Source organism: Chenopodium quinoa, unplaced genomic scaffold (genome assembly GCF_001683475.1).
Source record: "Chenopodium quinoa cultivar QQ74 unplaced genomic scaffold, ASM168347v1, whole genome shotgun sequence".
NCBI classification, from domain to species: domain Eukaryota; kingdom Viridiplantae; phylum Streptophyta; class Magnoliopsida; order Caryophyllales; family Amaranthaceae; genus Chenopodium; species Chenopodium quinoa.
The window spans coordinates 20,909,015-20,929,014 of record NW_018742204.1 but is presented as its reverse complement, the minus strand read 5'-3'; the positions used below and the strand labels follow the sequence as shown (position 1 = coordinate 20,929,014).

The following is a 20,000-nucleotide window of genomic DNA, read 5'->3' as shown; positions in this document are numbered from 1 at the left end:
CCCTAATGTGTGTATATGAATAACTACAATAGTGCATCTTCCCTAGCAGATGGTTATTTTCTTCAATCGTTTCCACAGCTCATTATCACCAGCACATTATAAGTCGTAATAAAGTTTAAGGAGAGAAATTCATTGCTCGCTACTTGTGAAGATGGCAACAAATCATGGACATTCATGTTTACTGTATGTTCCAATTTCATCTTCATTCCAATTCAAACTTTACTAGTAAGACTTCATTCATACCATAGGCATTCATGTATGTTTACGTCGACCAAATCGCCTCGACTCCTTGAAGATGCAAATTCTTTGTGTATCGCATTGCAAATTCTTAATGAACATTCAGAGTATGTTTTATCAAATGATCAAAAGCAAATAGCCACCAATCAATAATAAACGTGTTTAGTAAATTGCAATAATCAAATACAAGCAATTGCTAAAAGACCCTTGCTTTTTTGCGGATCCTAAGTCCTAACCAAAATTCACGTTTCCTCTTTAAAATTGGACGCCTATTTTTGCTTTTAAAAGCTGTAAATGACAAGGGATAATTTGAACATTCGCCAAATAAACAATGTACTGTAATTTTTTGGAAGGAGTTGTACTGCAAACTTGCCTTCAAAATCTATCGTAAACTTAGAAAAAATTAGTTAACTCCCTATTACGTATTTTTTATACATTGTCACAAGATAATAGCTCTCCAACTTATTTAAATCACTATTTATACTATTTGAAGTTGATATCAAACGATTGGCGGTCTCTCTTCTAGCAAAGATGTTTCAAATTCAATCGATATCAAAAACATGTTATCTATGTATGAGTCAACTCTACCAAGGAGTCCAACATTAAAAAAATAAATAAATAAATAAATAAATAAATAAATAAATAAATAAAAATATATAATATTTACAACCACATGTATTCTAATTCTGAGTGTCATCTGAATCATTTCCTAAAACTCTAAAAGCAAGGGTCGTTTGTTTGACTATGACTTTGTAGTACATGTTTGATGTAATTATGTAAAACCAAACCATTTACGCAACCATTTACGCTCGTAAAAATCATATCACACCATTAGCACAATAAATTTGTACAATGATGATGATGCCTCCATAGTCCATACTACACACTCTCACAACATTCCATGTTTGTTGAACAAAATTTCATTAGAAATTTCCAACTACATGGTCATCTTAAACCATATCGATTCGTCATTAGCAAAAGAGTCATAATCACCTAGACATGCGATTAATTGACTAATCATCCAATTATTATCAAGTTTGTGATTAATGAAGTTGGTGAATCCCTGCAATTAGTAATGATTTTGTGATACAATTTTCAAAACTCAAAACACATAATGAGTAAAATTGATAAAAGATAGTCATGATACACTAAATTCACGAGTAACATAAAAGTTTCCAGAAATTGAACAACGGAATTGAACCAACCCCAATACATAGTGTTACTACTACATGTATTATAGAACTATTGTGTTTTAGTTGACCTAATATGTAGTAAGTGATAGGCCTAATAACCATTCTAAGCCTCTCTCCAACTTAACAAAAGGAACAACTAACATCTACCTCCGAGTTCGAATGTTCTAGTACTCAGATTAAAAACACACCAATTTTATAAGGCAGTGACAACTTAGCACCGTCATGTTATTCCCTCGCCTTCCCCCTCTCTCTAAATTATTTACCTGACAAAAACATAAGAACTAAATTATATTTCATTAAAACTAATTAAACTTGTAATAATGTCCGACTTGGCACGTAATTAAGGTATGATTTTCTCTCTCCTCTTATCATGATTCGTAGAGTTTTACCTACAGTAATTCACCATGGACAATATCATTTGCACTCTTTTTTACTATAAAGTTTTGACACTTTCCACCCCCTAAATTTAGACATTTAGCAATTGGCAAAAGTACATATTAATGCACTCTAATTATATAATTATAGAGTGCAAAATTACTAATTAATGTTAAATACCCTCCATAAAATTAGTGGAGTATGGCTTACGTGGCGGTACCGGCTTAACAACGCCAAGATGACGTGGCAATGAGGGGCTGATCATGCCAGAACAGCATCATCTCCCCATGACGTTTCGCCACATGGAACCCGGCAACCTGAGCCCTCCTTAACAAACACTCTGCTTGAAAATCAGCAAACCGACTAAACCCAACTGCTCTCATCCCCGCCGCCACGAACGCCTCCCGCCACGATGTCCGCCTCCCAGCCGCCACCCTCGCCGCCGCTTCCACCGCCGCAATAATCCTCGGCCGCAGTACGAACGTCTCAATCCTCCTGAGGCAATCCCCGCCGACGGAAAACCCGCCGCCGGCGAACCCACTGGCGGCGGCCACCTCGATCGACTCCATCATCCCGGTGTAAAACTCAATCCCAGCTAGAAAAGTCGGTCCAAACGACGCGGTACCGGCGTCAATTCCAACCTCCTTATCAACCACCACGACACAGCTCGGCGATATCCCACGGAGATCGCCGAGAAACTTGGATATCCCGCTTCGAGAATTATTCGAAAAGCGGTTAAACACCGCAGGAGAAAGATGAACAGCAAGCTTTTCACCCTCCATAATCTTCATAGACTTAAATGACAATATCTCAAAAGTTGGTATCAACACAAAATCAATATGAAAATTAAGGTTAAGATCACGTGCAAATTGCGTGAGATTTTCCTTAACAAGCTTGCTTTCAATACCAAATTCTTCGGGAACAATTGCCGTGATCCTTAATATTATGGAAATACTCATCTCTGTGGTTTGATCAGCTGCTTTGTCTACGAGTTCTCGCATGAACGACGCCCAATGACCTCCAAAACCAATGTCGAAATCGATTATATGGATGAAGGGTGATGTTCCATCGACAACGGCTTCGAGGATGGCCTGGTTGGCGGCGAAGGTGGAGAAAAGGGACACCGGCGAAATACCCGAGAATGCTTTGTGAGCTCTTATGGTTTGGACCACCTCGTACGAGGAAAGCCGAGGTGGTCGAGGCGATGAGGAATTATTGTTGGTGTTAGAGGTGGTGAGGTGTTGGAGAGCTTCCTTGAAGTAGAAGGCAGCTCTTTGAAGGGGTTTGCCAAGGGGTGATCTGAGTCGTTGATTGAGCCGTGCCAATATCAAGTGTACTTGTTGTGAGTCGTTGGATTCGAAGGCTTGAGCTGCTCGTATGAGATCGTCTAGGAAATCGAGTCCGAATGACGTGTTGCTGACGTTGTTGTTAGTTGCCGTTGTCTGATGATGATGATGAAGTTGTTGTTGTTGTTGTTGCTGTTGTTGTTGTTGATGATCGAAGGGGCCGAAATTCGGGTTGAGGTTTTGATTGTAGGAGAAATCGCAGAAGTTGGCATAATCTGAGGGTAGGTCTAAAGGGGGATGATTTTGGGAGAAATGATTTTGAGAGGATGGAAAATCAGGGAGAACTTGTGTAAGATGAGATGAATCACAAGGACTAATTTGGGATAACAAAAGTTTTGGATTATTGGAGTTTGAATCATCATTAAGCCCCAATTCAGACAGGATTGAATCCCAACCCTCTAAATTGTCCAGATCAACGTTGTTATTATTATTCTTCGTCGTATCTGAAGATGGAGGTTGAGGTGGTGGAGTACTGGTAACGGTCTTGGTAGCACCCGCGGGGCTACTAGGACTACGTTGGAGGTCAAGGACCGAGGTAGGCTCGTAACACAAGTTGTTGTTATTGTTGTTGTTGTTGCTGTTGTTGTTGCTATTGTTGTTGCTACTAGGAGAATGGAAAGTGGTGTTGAAGTTGTTGTTGTTGTTGTCGGCGGAGATGGGTTTTCCGGTGACGGTGTTGCAAGCTTGAGGGGTGGAAACGGGCACTTTCATTCCTAAAATGAGCAAAAACAAACACCCACCACTCCTCAAACTAACCTCTAATTATTTTTTGGTCTCTTTTCTCTTGCAAGTAAGTAAGTTGCTTGGAGTAGAGGTTTGTGAGAAGTGTAAGTAAGTAGTCTTAGCTTTTTTAGGGGTAACTTGAGAGAAAAGGAGCTTATATGTATGAAAGTGGGACGGTGGGGTAGGGCTTTTTACAAGGGGGTGTTATAATTGATGACTTTATTATCATCTATCTTTGCGTGCATGGTGTGTGCTGTGTTTTTTTTTTTTTTTTTTTGCTGATGTGGGGATGCATGGAAATGGTATGGTGGTGGGGATGGGAAAAAGATGAGAGTCACGTTGACATACATTATACAATACTCCCTCTGTCATTAATTATTTGTCCCCGAACCATTTTTTATTACTACCCCTGTTACAGATTATGTGTAACGATTAGACATTTTCCCTCTCTGTTTTATGTCAAATCGTTGCACATTATCTGTAACGGAGATAGTACTTTGTTACTTTTTAGTCTAATAGAATAAATAAAAGTAGCGAGTCAAGTATACAATATGTGAGATTAATATCATGATCCTTATAAGTTGTAAATAAGAATAAAATCGGACAATAATTCAACTAGGTTAAACAAATTACAGGTTAAACAATAAGGAACGGAGGAAGTATTAATAGAAACAAGGACCATAGATATAACATACACATACTCGACATTTGTCAGAGCTCTAAAATTAAAAAAATATAAATATAAAAGAAGAAAAAAGAGTAGGTCTTTTTATCTCTTAAAATTTTTAGAGGCTTCAAAGCCAAGCTTTTAGCTATTGCGCTTTCTATTTAGCTTTGCTTTCCATGATTCTTCCTCCACTAAGTAGCAGCTATTTGCTTCTTCACTCTCTTTTTTCTCTCTCTCATCATGTTTCAAGGACTACTGGACTAGTATTACACTTTTTGGCTCGTCTTTCTTTCTATTAATATTTTCTTGTTTATGGAAGATCTTTTACATCTTTATGCATGTTGCCAATTATCAACTGTTACGGTTACGTTATTGGTTAATTATTGCTTATATTTGGCTTTGAGTTCATCATCATTAGCTACTCAATACACATAACACAAGTACCTATGCATCTCATGATCACTCTCTCTGTTTTTTTTAATAATGTACTAGTAAGATTTCACTAATATAAGAAAAAAAAACATGTTTGTATGAAGTCTTGTTATTAAAATCTTCACGTCTCAAGTCTCTCAACTCAATATTTAATTTTACAATATTGACTTCATTTCTCATCATACAATTTTTTTTTTTTTTTTAAAAAAACCCTTACATTTTTATTATAAACCATTTTTATTAAGCATTGTGGGAGATTTGTATCATTAACTAACGTGGTACATTTATTGTACCATATATTTAAATTTGTATGCTTCATTGTGACGGATTTATATTCATGGTAACTAGAGTTTCCATTGTACTTGCAAACATTGCTTTACATTGTAACCATTGAAATAAAAGACCTAATTTGGGAGGATACGGTGGGTGTGGCTTTGCCACGTATGGTGGTGTAATTTTCTGTTTTTTTGTTTTCGGGTTTTTCCCTCTTATGCATCAAAAAAAAACATTGTAACCATTGAAGTTAATATTGCCTAATTAAGCACATCAAATCATTTGAAAAAAGAAAAAAAATATGATAGTTGGTTGGAGGAGGGCTCTTCTCATAGCCTCAAAGGTGACAATCACCCACTCGATTGTCTATGGGACTTGCCCCATATCATGCTCTTTCTAGCCCTTAGGGCAGGAGGGACAACCCATCTTGGGTAGGGAATTTTCTTCTTCTTCTTAGAGATGTCTTTTTTTTTTAATTAACTAGGGCCCTCTTTTGTTAATTGAAAATATTCTTGCTTGTTTCATTGTCTCTCTTTGCAATTTGGACCATTTTGACATACAATAAAATTGACAATTGACTATCATCCTGAAATGATACAAATAATATCACATATAATTATCAGCGTTCTCGGAAGTTCTTTAACGTTGCTATTTGCACACAAATTAGCGTAATTGGGAGAGAATTATATGTTAACTGATGTGATGAATGACAGAGTGAGCATAAGAAAATAAAATGAGGAATACAAAGATGGCTGGTATAAGAAAAAGTTTAAATAAGTATAGACATATAGTGAGTGAAAATGTGTTCATCGATCAAACAATTAATATAAAGCAAATGTGTAAAAAACATTCAAAAACAGACCAAGGACTTGTTCTCTTCGGTTTAATTTCAGTTCAGTTCAGTTTAGTTTAGTTCAGCTCTAATAAGTTTAGTTCAAATCAGTTCAATTCAATTCTTTTCTTTTGCTAATTCTTTTTTTATATGATTTAACTAATGATATTCTTAATGACAATTTAGTTTAGGTGGACCGATCTAAGTTCATCTATATATCTAGTGATATTGCTAATGATAATTACAGCCAAATTTCATACTTTTTAGCATAGAGCACAAAGGCGTTAAAAATTAGGTAGAGGGTTTCATAATTGGGGGGAGGGGCGTTGAAGTACAGTCAATACAATATTATTTTTCTAGCCTTATTTTTTTTTAAGTATTCTAGCCTTACTTATATATATTATTATAATAAATATTTTATACACTTATATATTATTATTATTATTATTATCAATAATAATAATAATAATAATAATAAATTTAAAAATTTAAAATACAATATTATTTTTATTTTTTTAAATACTTATATATATATTTCTTAATCCACTTAATATATTATTATTATTTTTCATAATTTTTTTTATATATATTTATGTATTTTTATTTTTTATATATATTTATTACACACATATATATAATAATAAATAAACAAAATACCATTAATCCATAGTTAAAAATCATTAATCTATTGTCAAATATTTCAGTTCAGTTCAGTTTAGCTCAGTTCAGTTTAATTCAGTTCATTTCAAATCAGTAAATCAGAACAAACCCTAAATCGAAAAGTGTAAAGAACCTTTAGAAATGGTTGAAGTGGTATGCAACTTGTAAATTCAGTTTGCTAAATTACATAATTGTTGCTCAATAACTAGTTTTAACCAACTTTCATTGGTACCTGATACAAATTAGTACTACATGTGAAATTACACTATAAAATCATTAATAACTTTAATAAATGAAACTCTGTATTAAATAAATATTAAATGAAGATCGAGAACATGGTCTTACTTTACAAGCATAAATCAATTATTCATGTTTTCAACCAAATGCATGATTCAACAATCTTCTAGAAACTAAATCAAGAAATTTACAAGCAATTGCATGGTCACTAACTCACATAGTCACAAACAAACTTTTGACAAGTTACACTAATAATCCAGATTCATTGCACTTTTCTAACATTATATCATATGTTTTTGAATAGTAAACTAATTATGGATCCTATAATTTCAGCAAAGTTTGACCCCCAAAATCAAGTTTTAGTAATTAAAAAAAACCATGACTTTTGTTAAAGCTAGATTATCCATGATTAGACATGCTTAAAACACCCAAACTTCAAACCCTTGTGATCTGGAATTGTCTGTCATTCACGAGCATGACATGACATGGTTACACTAGTACAACATATCACATATTCACATGTTATGGTTTTTGTTTGACATGATTATTTATTATTTGTTTCTTAAGTAAGAAAATCTGAATATATAATTAAAAACTCACATGGTAAATTGGTAATGACTAAGAAGCATTCATGTAAATTGTTTACTAAATTTGGTTTGATTTCTAACCTAATTTTTAATATATGCAAATTTATGTTCTTTCATGAGTAATATATACTAGGCATTATATTAGACGTTTATTTATGCTTTGTAATTCACATGCTTCCTTATTTTCGCTTCATTCAAATCTATTTGATTATACATACCATTATTCGATCTTAGGGACATTTGAAGGGCATTGAAAGTAAAGAAATTACAAAATTAAGTCAAGTATGATAGGATATATGTAATAAGTATATATGGGCATATAGGCTAGGCCATCAAAATACTTGATTGATAAGAAAATAGTACATCTATCATGATTATTGTGATATCGTTTAAGAGAAATTGTGCAACTAATAAATAGAAATGGAGGAAGCGTAAACCAATATTTTTGTTTGTGCTAGAGCAATTTCAAACGTTCGACGGCTTACTTTTCATTTAGAAGTGTTTCATAGTGTCCGATTTACTTCTTTTCTTTTATTTTGTTCCATTTTAGCAAATTTCTTATACAACCTTAACTCTCTTAACGCCACATGTATGATCTACAATACGTATGCATTTCATTCCAACCGGTCACTCTCTCTTGTATTATATATTACTCCCTCCGTCCCTTAATTAAATTCATACTTCTCTCTATATAGGAATTTAATTAAGGGACGGAGAGAGTAGCATTTTTCTTTATCTTATGCATTCAAATTTTATTTCATCATTCTTATTTTACTCATCTTCTTTTACAACACCCACTCACTTCTTACAAACTTTTCTGCAAACAGGAGTTCACACTGAATGGAGTGACATGATAAAAATGAAGAGTATTTGAAAATGTAAAAGAGAGTGTAATTTTACACCTGTAATATTAACGTACACCTACCAAACTAAAAAAAATTCTAATTCTCCTAGTCTCTTATGAGTTCAAAGACGACACTAGTGGAATTAAAGATGGGGAATATTTGTGGCTTTGGCAGACATAGGTCATTTCACATCACACGCAAAATCTAGGTCTTTTCAATCGTGCAACGACAAAATAAGTCAAATAACATGGTTGGCAAATATTTATAATTTCTTTTCTTTACCAATTGGGTGTTGGTTTAATGGTGATTGAGATTTGAACTTGGTAAAAAGAATTGTGTTTTCGATCCCTCACAATTACAATTGGAAATTGACTGGAATCAAATTTTCTAAAATTGAGCTCCGAATCCGAATTCTCCCAAACAGTAAACCGGATGGAATAAAAATAAATAAATAAAAAATAAAAAATAAAAAAACAAAACAAACAAACAAATAAACTTTAATACGGAGTAATCCATATTTTATTGATAATTACTCCATTTACCCCTATTTATTTGTCTATAAGTAAAAGGTACTTTATTAAAAATTAATATAAATTTTATAAGTAGATGAAGGTATATTTGTCTTTTATGAACATTTGTTGACATATCGATCAATTATAGAGTAATTTATAATCACTTTTGAGTAACTTTTAACTAGATTTGGAGTAAAATCAATTAAACTTTTTATTACAAATATCAAAGTAACTGATTAGAAATAAATTTTACGAAGTATATAGAGTACTAGTATGATTACATGATTACACTTCTGCAATATGGTTGATTTTTACAAGATCAATTCTTGTAAAGAGAGTAAATTCAATTTATCTATCTGGAAAAATATGGTAACTTTGATTTTATAGCCATGTAACTTTTAAAATTTTTATTATTTTAGGGTAAGACCCTATTATCTTCACCTTATTATTGTTAAATTGGAATTATTTTTTATTGAACTAAAATTATTTTTACAGATTAAATAACTTATTTAACTGATAACCTATTATGCATGTTTTTTAAAGTTACTACAGAGTAATTTTTATCGTACTAAAACTAATTTTACTGACTTTACTGTACAATATATTTTTTAGGGAACTATACAATATTTATTATTGTATTTAAATGGAATAAACTACGAGAACATAGTATTGTATGAGAAAATAAAACAATTTTTTAAAAAAAATCTTTTTAAATATAAGGCAAAAACAATAGACACAAATTGTATTAGCACCAAGATATTAAACATTATCTTGATAGCATCATATCATAACATTTTGTGACATCAATACTAGCAGAAAATAGATAATTTGATTTAAAAAACTTTCAGCTGGAATATTATTACATCATTTTAAAGTGAAAATAATTTTTTCACTTAAAAAAAGAAAAGAAGTTCTATACTGGTTACATTATATTTTTTTCCCCCTTTTTTCTTATTTGAAATAAGGAATTTTGGTTTGAATACAAAATATTTAAACTGAATTTTTATTGGATTGTAATATAACACGGAGTATGAAAAAAATAGACTTGCATTACCATTCAGGTTAGGTCCAATCAATTCTATTTATCTTAATTACTGTCACTATTCCATATGATTATATTCAGGTCAATTTTAACAAACGAGTTGTGTAAGCTCAGATAAGTTCTACTCCGTAGTATGTTAAATAAAATACTACTTTGATCATATTATGTTTCATTTATATGGTATAATTGACTTATTTGACTACCTTGACGTTGATAAATTGTCCTAGTTTAACAAATAGCTAATTTTCCACCATGCATTTCTTCAATTAACTTAAATTCCACAAATTTGTAGATTTGAACTATCACTATCAACTTAATACATCTTAACCTGACCAGTAAGTCGAATATCTGTGCAAGATTTGCAATGTTCCATCTTTGAAAATGAGAACATTCTTTCTCATCGATAATAATATTCTTTAGAGGATCCCCATGTTATAGTACGGTATTTACTAATCCTAAACCAGGGAATCCTCTTTCTTAGATATATTAATTAATAAATGATTGATGAAATCAATTAAGTAAAAGGAAAAGGATTCAATCTATTTCATCTTTTTAGATATTAAACAAAAATACACCCAATTACAGTACAACAAATTATTTCATTTAGGCAAAGTTACATTAATCATTTTTCAACTTGGTTTTAGTCTTTTTTTATAATAATTTCGTTCATATTAAATTCATTGATTTTAGGCTCATATTACCATAATGCTTTCTCTATATCTTTTGAATTAGGATAACTTGATATCTTAGTACTCTGTATATAAAAACAATGCTAGTCGTATCTCATACCTTCATAAGCCCAAATTTTAGCAACTAATTTTTGAAAGACTTCCAATTCATCCACTTAATAATCAATGTATTATCCACCTTTTTCTTATTATTAATATTTTCTCTAAACAAGAGGTACAAGTGGTATTTTAAATAAAAGTACGTATACATGTGGTAGTAGTGGTACTATTGCTCCATTAGTTAAAGACATAGAGTAAAACACAAAGATGTTGGGGGTCCCACTCCTTGACATGGAAAAATATTGTGATTGGCTAATTTATACTTCTAGGGACCCACTTGGAAGCTTTATGTGTAACATGCATGTACATGCATACATGCATGTATGGATCAATGTATGTCATGTAATTACATGCATCAATGCATGGTTATCAAGCTAAGCTTAGTCTTGGGAAAAGATTGCACCTAAAAAGGGTTCAATTTTCATTAGAGATAATTTGAAGGTTGGGATCTTTTACTCTTCCCCCCTCGTTTTTAATGTATTTGTCCTGTAAATATTGGAAAAAAATTGTTAGAGTAAAGGTCTTGTAATTCTGCTAGAGTCTTTCTCCTTACTTTAAAAAAATTAATAATAATAATAATAATAATAATAATAATTTTTTGCGGCTGTCCACATCGTGTAGCATGACTTACTTATAAGGGTTACTCGGTCAATCAATGGTTACTTATTCTGAAATTAATCAGTCGATTAACGCGTTTTTCGTATGGCTAGCTACACCGTATGGTTGATCTAGTAATCCTTGACCAGTTAAGTAACCCTTGACTGAGTAACCTTATACCAAGTAACCCTTAAACGATTGAATAACCTCTAAATAAGTAACTTCCATCAAACAGGTGTGGTAAAATAGATACGACGATTTATGTAATGATAATAATAATAAAATAATAATAATAATAATAACAGAGCAATAGGCGGCAAAGAAAGAGAGAAGAGAATATGTTCGATAAGCCTAACAGAAAGATCGTGTATCATCCATTAACCAATCATACCATGCCTTTTTAATCTCTGTTTTTTTTTTTACGTATCATCATGCATCCATCCAATATCTCTCTGTTTCTCCTTTCTTGATTTGTAACCCTTTAACCAAATAAAGCTTACACTTTGTATTCCAATTTTAACGAACTTGATCATTTCTTTCCAATTTTTTAACCGCACTAGTATTCTTTTTACTCGTTTACTCTTTATGTTGAGACATTTGTTTTATATAATACAAATCCGTTACTTCCTTAATGTTCTTGACATTTAATCTTGCACAAAAATTAGTGAAAAAGTGGGTTTGTTATAAGTGACAAAAATGTAATTTAATTGGATAAGTGTGTGGAATAAGAGGGCAACAATGAAGCTTTATTTATTTATTTTATTTATATATTTATTTTTTATTTTTTTTATGAAAACAACGAATCTAGCTGGGTATTCATTTTGTAATATATGCAGAATGATAAAATCATACAGAGTACTCTACTTGCACTTTTTTAAAAGAAAATGAAGATTCAAATTTTTAAAGTTACGACAACCATTATGATAAGGTACTGACAACGAACATTAGTAGTCACTTGAGTGAGGTTTATGTTGTGTTGTCGTATTTTGTAAGCTTTTACCTGCTCTACAATATATGTTGAAAAAAATTATTATTCAAAATTTAATCAGCTTTACTAACCGAGAGAGGTTGACCTATAATTTTGACTTTACTCCTCAATAAGGACCAATGACTATATCCATCATTGACCAAAGATAGATTTGAGGACGTACAGTAATCAAATTAGCCTATGAGACAAACTAAAGATGGATTGAAATAGGTAATTAGTTATTATAATGTTAATAATACAAGATTCAATTGAACAAAAAATTAGTACTTCATAATATAATATTCCTAAACTCAAAACATTCTTTAATTTGTTGGCTGAAATGGAGATAACTTATACGTAGCAAAACATCCTTTCACTAATATATACTTCGTATATTTTTTTTTTCTTTTGAAAGATTATGTATTACTTATTCCTAATCACTTGTTTAAGATTAAATTCTCATATTTCTATGGATCTGCGAGACTATCTAGCTAGTCACCTCTCACCTTGCATTACTGATTGTCATGCTAAGCTAAATATTTTGACTTCTATGTATGATGGAAGATTATTGGAAGCTCATGTTTTCTAGAATCAATGTTATGTTATGTTACATATATCTTAATTAAATTATGCTACTTTGAATCGTCGAGTTCTTTTCATCATTAGTGCTTGCAAACATCTAAAGACTGTCAAGCTAAGACTATTTTATTGCTCATTATTATTCAAATAATTGAACAAAGGTAAAAAACAATTGTGAATATATTGAGTATATATACGGTACAATCAGGTGTATAGTAGACGCTTATCATTGAAAATCGAATATAGAAAAGGATATGAATCGTGTGAACACTTCTTATAAAATGGATGGGACCCAAACTTCTTTTGGTATATTTAACTTGTTAATACTCCATTTTAGTAAAGCGCATGCATGAGTTGTGTAATCAACTTTTAAATGCTCATCTTTTTGTCGATAGGAGGATGGAAGATGCGGCTAATAACGTTCCATCTTCAAGGAAAGTGTAAAATTAGCCTTTTTTGTTTTGGTCCAGGCGACTAAATAGAAAAACAAGAAGAATCAAATGTGCTATTAAATGGTTAGGTTAGATTTTAAGGTGCATTTATTTATTTTAATTAAAAATGAAAACCATATAATCTTCATTCATGTGGCTTATTATAACTAAAATAAATGAAAGAAACAAAAGGAGATTTGATCCTCATCCAAAATGAATTTGGATTTTTCTTTCCAATTAACCCTTTATTAATCTTGATTAGCATAGTAAGTATATTCTAGAAAATATTACTCCGTACCAAATAATTGGTACTCTGTAGTATACATGGTTTATTAACATGTACTCCGTGTATACATATAGAGCTAGAAATTATATATACCCAATATAAATATTACAAATTACAAAGAAATTACTCCTAATAGCTATCTTACACGAAACTTCATAAACAAAAAAATATCATTGTCTTTCGTAACTCTTTATATACTTAAAATTATTTTGAGCGGCCCTCTAATGTAAGATAGTAGAAAGTCCTAGAAACAACAAAGAGCCAGAAAATAAGTGAAAGGTCATTTTTAAGATTCTTTGAATTTATTGTCTAAATGAATTGCTCTTTTCTAACCCTTTTTTCCCAGGCGGGTAAAAGAGACAAAGGGAGAAACAAAAACTTTTAAGTGGGAAAAAAGTGCATTTGCAATTAGCAAACAATATTTGCTAATTAGTAAGCAGTGAAAAGGATAAGATGGGTTTGACAAAATTAAAGGACGACTAGGATATTTGCAACTTTGGTGTGTGCTAATGATAGAGTTACAATTTGATTTCATCGTTCACAAGTTTACAAGATTCTTCTTATGTCCCAATTTACTTTTTCTACTAGTATAAGCAAATGATCATACGATTTTTTCAAAATAGTGAAAAAATAGATTTTTATTTATTTATTTACTTTTATGGATAAGTATTGGACACAACTTTAAAAATAAAAAATAAAGAAAAATTACCATATAAAGAATGGAGCACATTATCTGGGACATCCAGTTATTACTTTTTTTTTTTCAACCAATTCTCAAATAATACCTATACTTACACTCTAATAGTTATGATGCTTATGAAAGGGTTGCATAACTAACTAACAACGGAGATAAAGCATAGCTTGGTCTAGTGATAAGGTTTGCATCTCATAACTTTAAGATTGTGGGATCAGACTCCATTAGAGACACTTTGGGGCGGGGAGTCTCTTACCTCCTCCCCACCCTCTACTTTCAAAGTGCCTAGCTAGCCCACTAACTCGGGTCAAAAGTACCAATGATAGATTCCGGCCTGATAGAGTCCTTCTCTTTACCAACCAAAAAAAAAGTTAACAACAGAGTACTTTAGAGTTATACACTTGTAGACACATACGGAGTAGTATTTTGTATTTTCTCCGTTTATTTTTACTTGCAATACTTTATTGATTTTATACTATTCACAAACTTTATTTTGATTGGCTTTAATTTAATGATTAGAGAAACTTTTATTTAAAAAATCTTATTCATGTGGGATCTTATTAAGTTTGTCTTAATTTATGCTTTGATAATACGGAGTATTCCCTATGTACCTAAATAATTGACAAAGTCAAACTTGACACACATGTTAATGCACCGATTTGACCTTAGATTTATATGATTACATATTTATTTTTTTACAAAAAATATAAGTAAATTGATAATATAAAAGTTTATACGTAGTATTAATAATTATTTAACAAAATATTTCATGATAAGATATGTATTTTATTCTTTACTAGAAAAACAATGGTCGAAGTAAATGAATAGTAAAAAAAAGTCAACTGTGTCACTTACTTAGGAACAGATCGAGGGAGTATACAATTTTATAATTTTTACTTATTGGTAATTAAATATATTTGTTAATGAAATGATGCATTATCAAGCGTGAAATTAGAAGTGTTGCAAGTAAATATATATAGAAGATATAATATATATAGCTTGCATGAAAGAAGAGTTAAGGAAGTAAGGATAATCCACATATACACATGCTTGTATTTTATATTTCCTACCTCAGCTCTTTCATGAAGGGTTCTAGCTCTAGATACACCATAGAGGATCCTAAGCTAAGCCAATGTAGTATAAAGTGAATTGTTACATACCTAATACAAGTATATGGAGTCTTTCCTTTTCTATACTTTGATCATGCTAGAAGATACGAAGTACTAACTAATTACAGTATAGTTTATGAAAACATGAAAACAATTCATTTCCTTTCATTTGCCGGTGGTATAAATAGACTTCTTTTTATTTATTTATTTATATTAGTATTATATCAATACAAAACCTTGTTTTCTCTCATCTCTCTAGTCCTTTTTTTTTTTCCTTTTAGATGCATGTTATAACGACAAATTAAATGTTGTAAAAGAAATTTAATCTCAAATATTATATATCACTCTTAAGCTAAATTTTAACGAGTTAAACTAAGTAGTTTTTTTTTAAAAAAAAAATCTTGTACGGTAAGATACGGAGGCCCTCTCATATCACAAGAGGGGGGGTGAGGATCGAGCCCATGCCACTCAACCTAAGTGGTAATTAGTTCAAAGTTCAAACGCATTGTTAAAAGAACCATTGATCGTCAAATGTCACTAGAAAAGTTTAGATTAACATAAGATTATTCCAAAAAAAAAAATGGATTAGAGGTAGAAAGAATAATTGGAAGAGAATAACAAGCTTACGTCAAATACTTAGATGTTAAGGTAGCTAGGAACAACACGGGAGAAACGATAGATGAGTCTTGTAGAATACAAAAGTTGAAGCAAACAAAGAACACCAAAAGTTAAAAAATAAACCATTATAGTGTACATGTTTAAGATTCTGATTTTAATCATTCATATAAAAAGCCATGGTATGATGGGTCTCCCTTTCACTCTCCACTTTCGAAGGAAAAAAGAAAAAAAAAAGGTGGGTAAGGATTTAATGGTTGGAAATCATTTTTATTGACATATGATAAAATAATAAACTATATAATAATACTAACAATAATTTATAATATAGTAAATTGATGTATTATTTTGATACCATACCATTTTAAAGAAGTTTCATTATACAATATTTCATATTATAAAATGTTTTACAAGTTATCATGTTTATGTATTGTCCTTTTCCAATGTGGGGATCCATTCATTTAGTGTATAATTTTTTTTGTTATGCTTTGAAAAAATACCATCTAATTCCAACTTTTTTTCTTTTTTTTCTTCCCCTTTAACAAGAACCCTCCACCTTGTTGATTCATGTAAGATCTACTCCTTGTAATTTTTTATGGACAAAGTTTTTTTTTCCCCTAATCTTTATAGTGATGATGATGATTCCTTTATATACACACGTGGCTTTTGTCTCATCACTTCTATATGATTGAAATTGGAATAAAATTATCTGTCCAATTTTTTTATGTAAGATTTTTTGTGACGCTAAATTTAAATTTATTTATTAGTTGAAATTTTGTAATTTTTGAATAATTGAGTGATGAGACCTTGAGTAATAGTAGATATGAATCAATAAAAGGATTGCCACAAATGTGGAACATTTACGTAACCATAATAGTGAGACATAAAATTTGGATTCAATAAACTTATTTGATTAGAAGTCTTTCCTTGATTGATATTGATAGTGCCTTGAGTTAGATGATAAAATCACCAAGTTTATACCTCATTATAAACTTTCGAATCTCGATTTCTTGATCTTATCTATTAACTAATGCAATATTGTTAGGAAATAGATCATATTTGAGTTGGGATTACTTGAATTGTACCACGATGAAGAAATAGAGGAAGTGCAACTAACATATAAAATTAGTGGATTACTTCACTTATTATATAGATTTGATTTAGGATTAAATCTACTTTTATATATAGTTAAACTCTCATTTGAAATAAGGGTTATTTGACATCATGTTGAAAGTTCGAGATTACTTAAACACTGGGGTGTTTTTGAGATTTATCATATAACAATAAAAGTTTTTAGCATAATTTCCATAATACATATTCAATTGATGGACCATAAAAAAATATACTATTGAAATACTTTTAAAAACAAAGGAAACAACTTTTTTTAGATTCAAAACCGTATTTTAAAGTTTTCGATAAAACTAAAAACTCACAACGATAAGGAATAAAAAAAATATGTGCACCAAAAGAAATGATGGATCAAAAATTCCTTAGAGAAGTCCAAAAAAAGCCCTCAATCTATCTCATTCCATATATAAATATGCATCACATAAATTGACTAGAAAATTCGTTGGTCAGGACCAAAAGTTTCCCGATTTATGGTCCCAACCATTACCAATTTTATGGTCCAATCTTTGTGAATGCGCTACTAGTAAAAGTGTATAGCCAAACCAAGTGACTCTACCAAAAGAAGTGGCCACTCGCCAATGATCAGCTTCATGCACACTTTAGGCTTTGGTGGTAATAAGAAAAGCCAATCATTTCAATAGGGAAGGAGATGTTCTTCAACTTAATTGTTGATTTAGAGAATTCAAAACAAAATGGGTAATTAGTTATATTGATGTATGCAACATTGCAAAGTTGATTTACAAGAGGTATAATTGATGAAGAAATGATAACATTGAGATATGATCAAGGTCGTTTCTAATATTTTATGTGTGTGTGTTTTAATCTTGCATTAATCCTCAAGCAACAAATCTGTGTTAGACTATACTTAGGGGGCGTTTGGTATGAGCAATGGAAATGGAATGGAAAGGAAATAAATATGAGGGAGGAAATGAATCATTTAGGGGTGTTTGGCATGAAAATTTATAATGTAGGAAGCGTAAACAAATAAGTATTTCCGTTTCAATTAGTTTGGTATGAGCTACAAGTAACAAATACCGTTTCCAAAAGTTAACAAAATCCCCCAAATTATTACCCTTATTCAACTAGTGGAAACAAAATGTTGTTTCCCTCCTCAATCATAAACTCCTTAATTTGTTTCCATTCCATAAATATACCAATAAAAACTTTTGTATACATCCGGTTTACACTAATATTAGTGTACATCGAACAGTATAAGGGTAACTTTTAGCCAATTTTAGGGTAACTTTTTGTCTTTTTTTGGATAACTTTAAACATAATACAATTTTTATATAAATCAACAACAAGAAAAGTTTTATAGAGGTAATTTAATTACATTCAATCACTAATAATTGATTTTTAGTCATTTAAAATGTGATTCGTTACTAATAAAGCGTAGATAATTTTTATTTGAATTGGGTTACTTTAACGCATATTGGGGTAACTTTTATTCATTTTAGGGGTAACTTTTAATCACTTTAGGTTATCTTTATAATGGATGTACAATAATTATTGTACACCCGATTTTTTTTTAAAGTTTGTGATATACCAAACATATATCAAAGGTAACTTGTATCATTACTCTTTCCCTTACTTATATAAATCATTTCCTTTCTGTTTATGGAATTTATACCAAATGCCCCCATAACTCTTATCTTTCCATTTGTTTGGTGTAACTCTTATCTTTTCATTTGTTTGGTGTAATTATGGAAAAATTCACTTAAACCTATCTCCCTTTATTTTTGTTTGAGGAAAGTAATAATAATAATTGTTACCTTAGGTTTTAGGGAGGCGAGAAATGGGTGGAAAACATTACCCTTAGGTAATGGTACCAAAGCCTTCCAACCACACACTTGGTAACGGTAATGGTTCAATAAATCCGTTTCCAAGCTAAAATAAACTCTTACCAAACATGCTTTTAATTTTTAAACTACTCAAACAAAGATTATCTTCTCCACCATAAAGAGACAAATAAAAATGGATTTATAGTAACTAAAATAACCTGAACCATCCAAAGAGAAAGGAAGTTTAATTTCCTAAAAAAAAATTAGACTATTTTGACATGTGATTGAATATTCTAATGAGGGAGCAAATAGCGAGCAGTAGGTTGGAAAGATTGTATGGGCTGTTCATAATATCCTCTGCAATGTTTGGATCATCAAAAGCCCAACATTTAATAAATCAAACTCAGCCCAAATCATTTAGGCTAAAAAAACAATATACAAGTACACATTTAACCCCATCAAATCAAAGAAGAAAATTCCATAAACAAGAAAAGGAAAGAGGAAAATTCCTACTTCGTGTAACATAAATTCCAAACTTTTATGCTTCGACACAACATTATCTTTAGAACAACTAACATACAGACTACAGAGTATCAAAGAATGAGGGATAGTTCAAATGGTTAGAGCTTCCGTCCTGATTCCAGGAAACCTAGGATCGAATCTCACCCCATCCTTACGGCTCTCTAAACACCAAAAAAAAACATACAGAGTATCATATTTGCAAATCAGCATTTGTCTTTCTAGAAAGCTCGCGTGAGAAATTTAAATTTCTAATCTTCAATCCGGTCCAAAACCCCCTAAACCGATCTTTGAACATACCAGTTTCTTTTGTTTAAAATTGAATACAAACCTCTATAAGCTACAGTATTTTATATAAGACGTTAAAATAAACATCAAACAATCATATTTCTTAGTTTCTTACAGTTCGGTCCATGGAGTCGGTTTTATCAAACCGGTTTGATCCAAGTAAGATTAATCCAATTTTCGATCTTCAATCCGGTCCAACAGCCCTACATGATATAATTTTGCTTGTCTGTTCCAATCACTCTGTATATACCAGGGCA

At 31.1% G+C, this 20,000-nt stretch overlaps 1 protein-coding gene across 1 annotated transcript; it reads right to left on the bottom strand.

Moving 5' to 3' along the window:
- Positions 1-1,356: 1,356 nt before the first annotated feature.
- On the bottom strand, positions 1,357-3,999 carry LOC110722801 (scarecrow-like protein 15). The gene is made up of 2 exons (XM_021902101.1): positions 2,016-3,999; positions 1,357-1,693 (listed from the first exon to the last, which is right to left on the bottom strand). The coding sequence occupies exon 1, from the start codon at positions 3,860-3,862 to the stop codon at positions 2,030-2,032; it is 1,833 nt and encodes a 610-aa protein (XP_021757793.1). The 5' UTR covers positions 3,863-3,999; the 3' UTR covers positions 1,357-1,693; positions 2,016-2,029.
- Between the last annotated feature and the right edge of the window lie 16,001 nt (positions 4,000-20,000).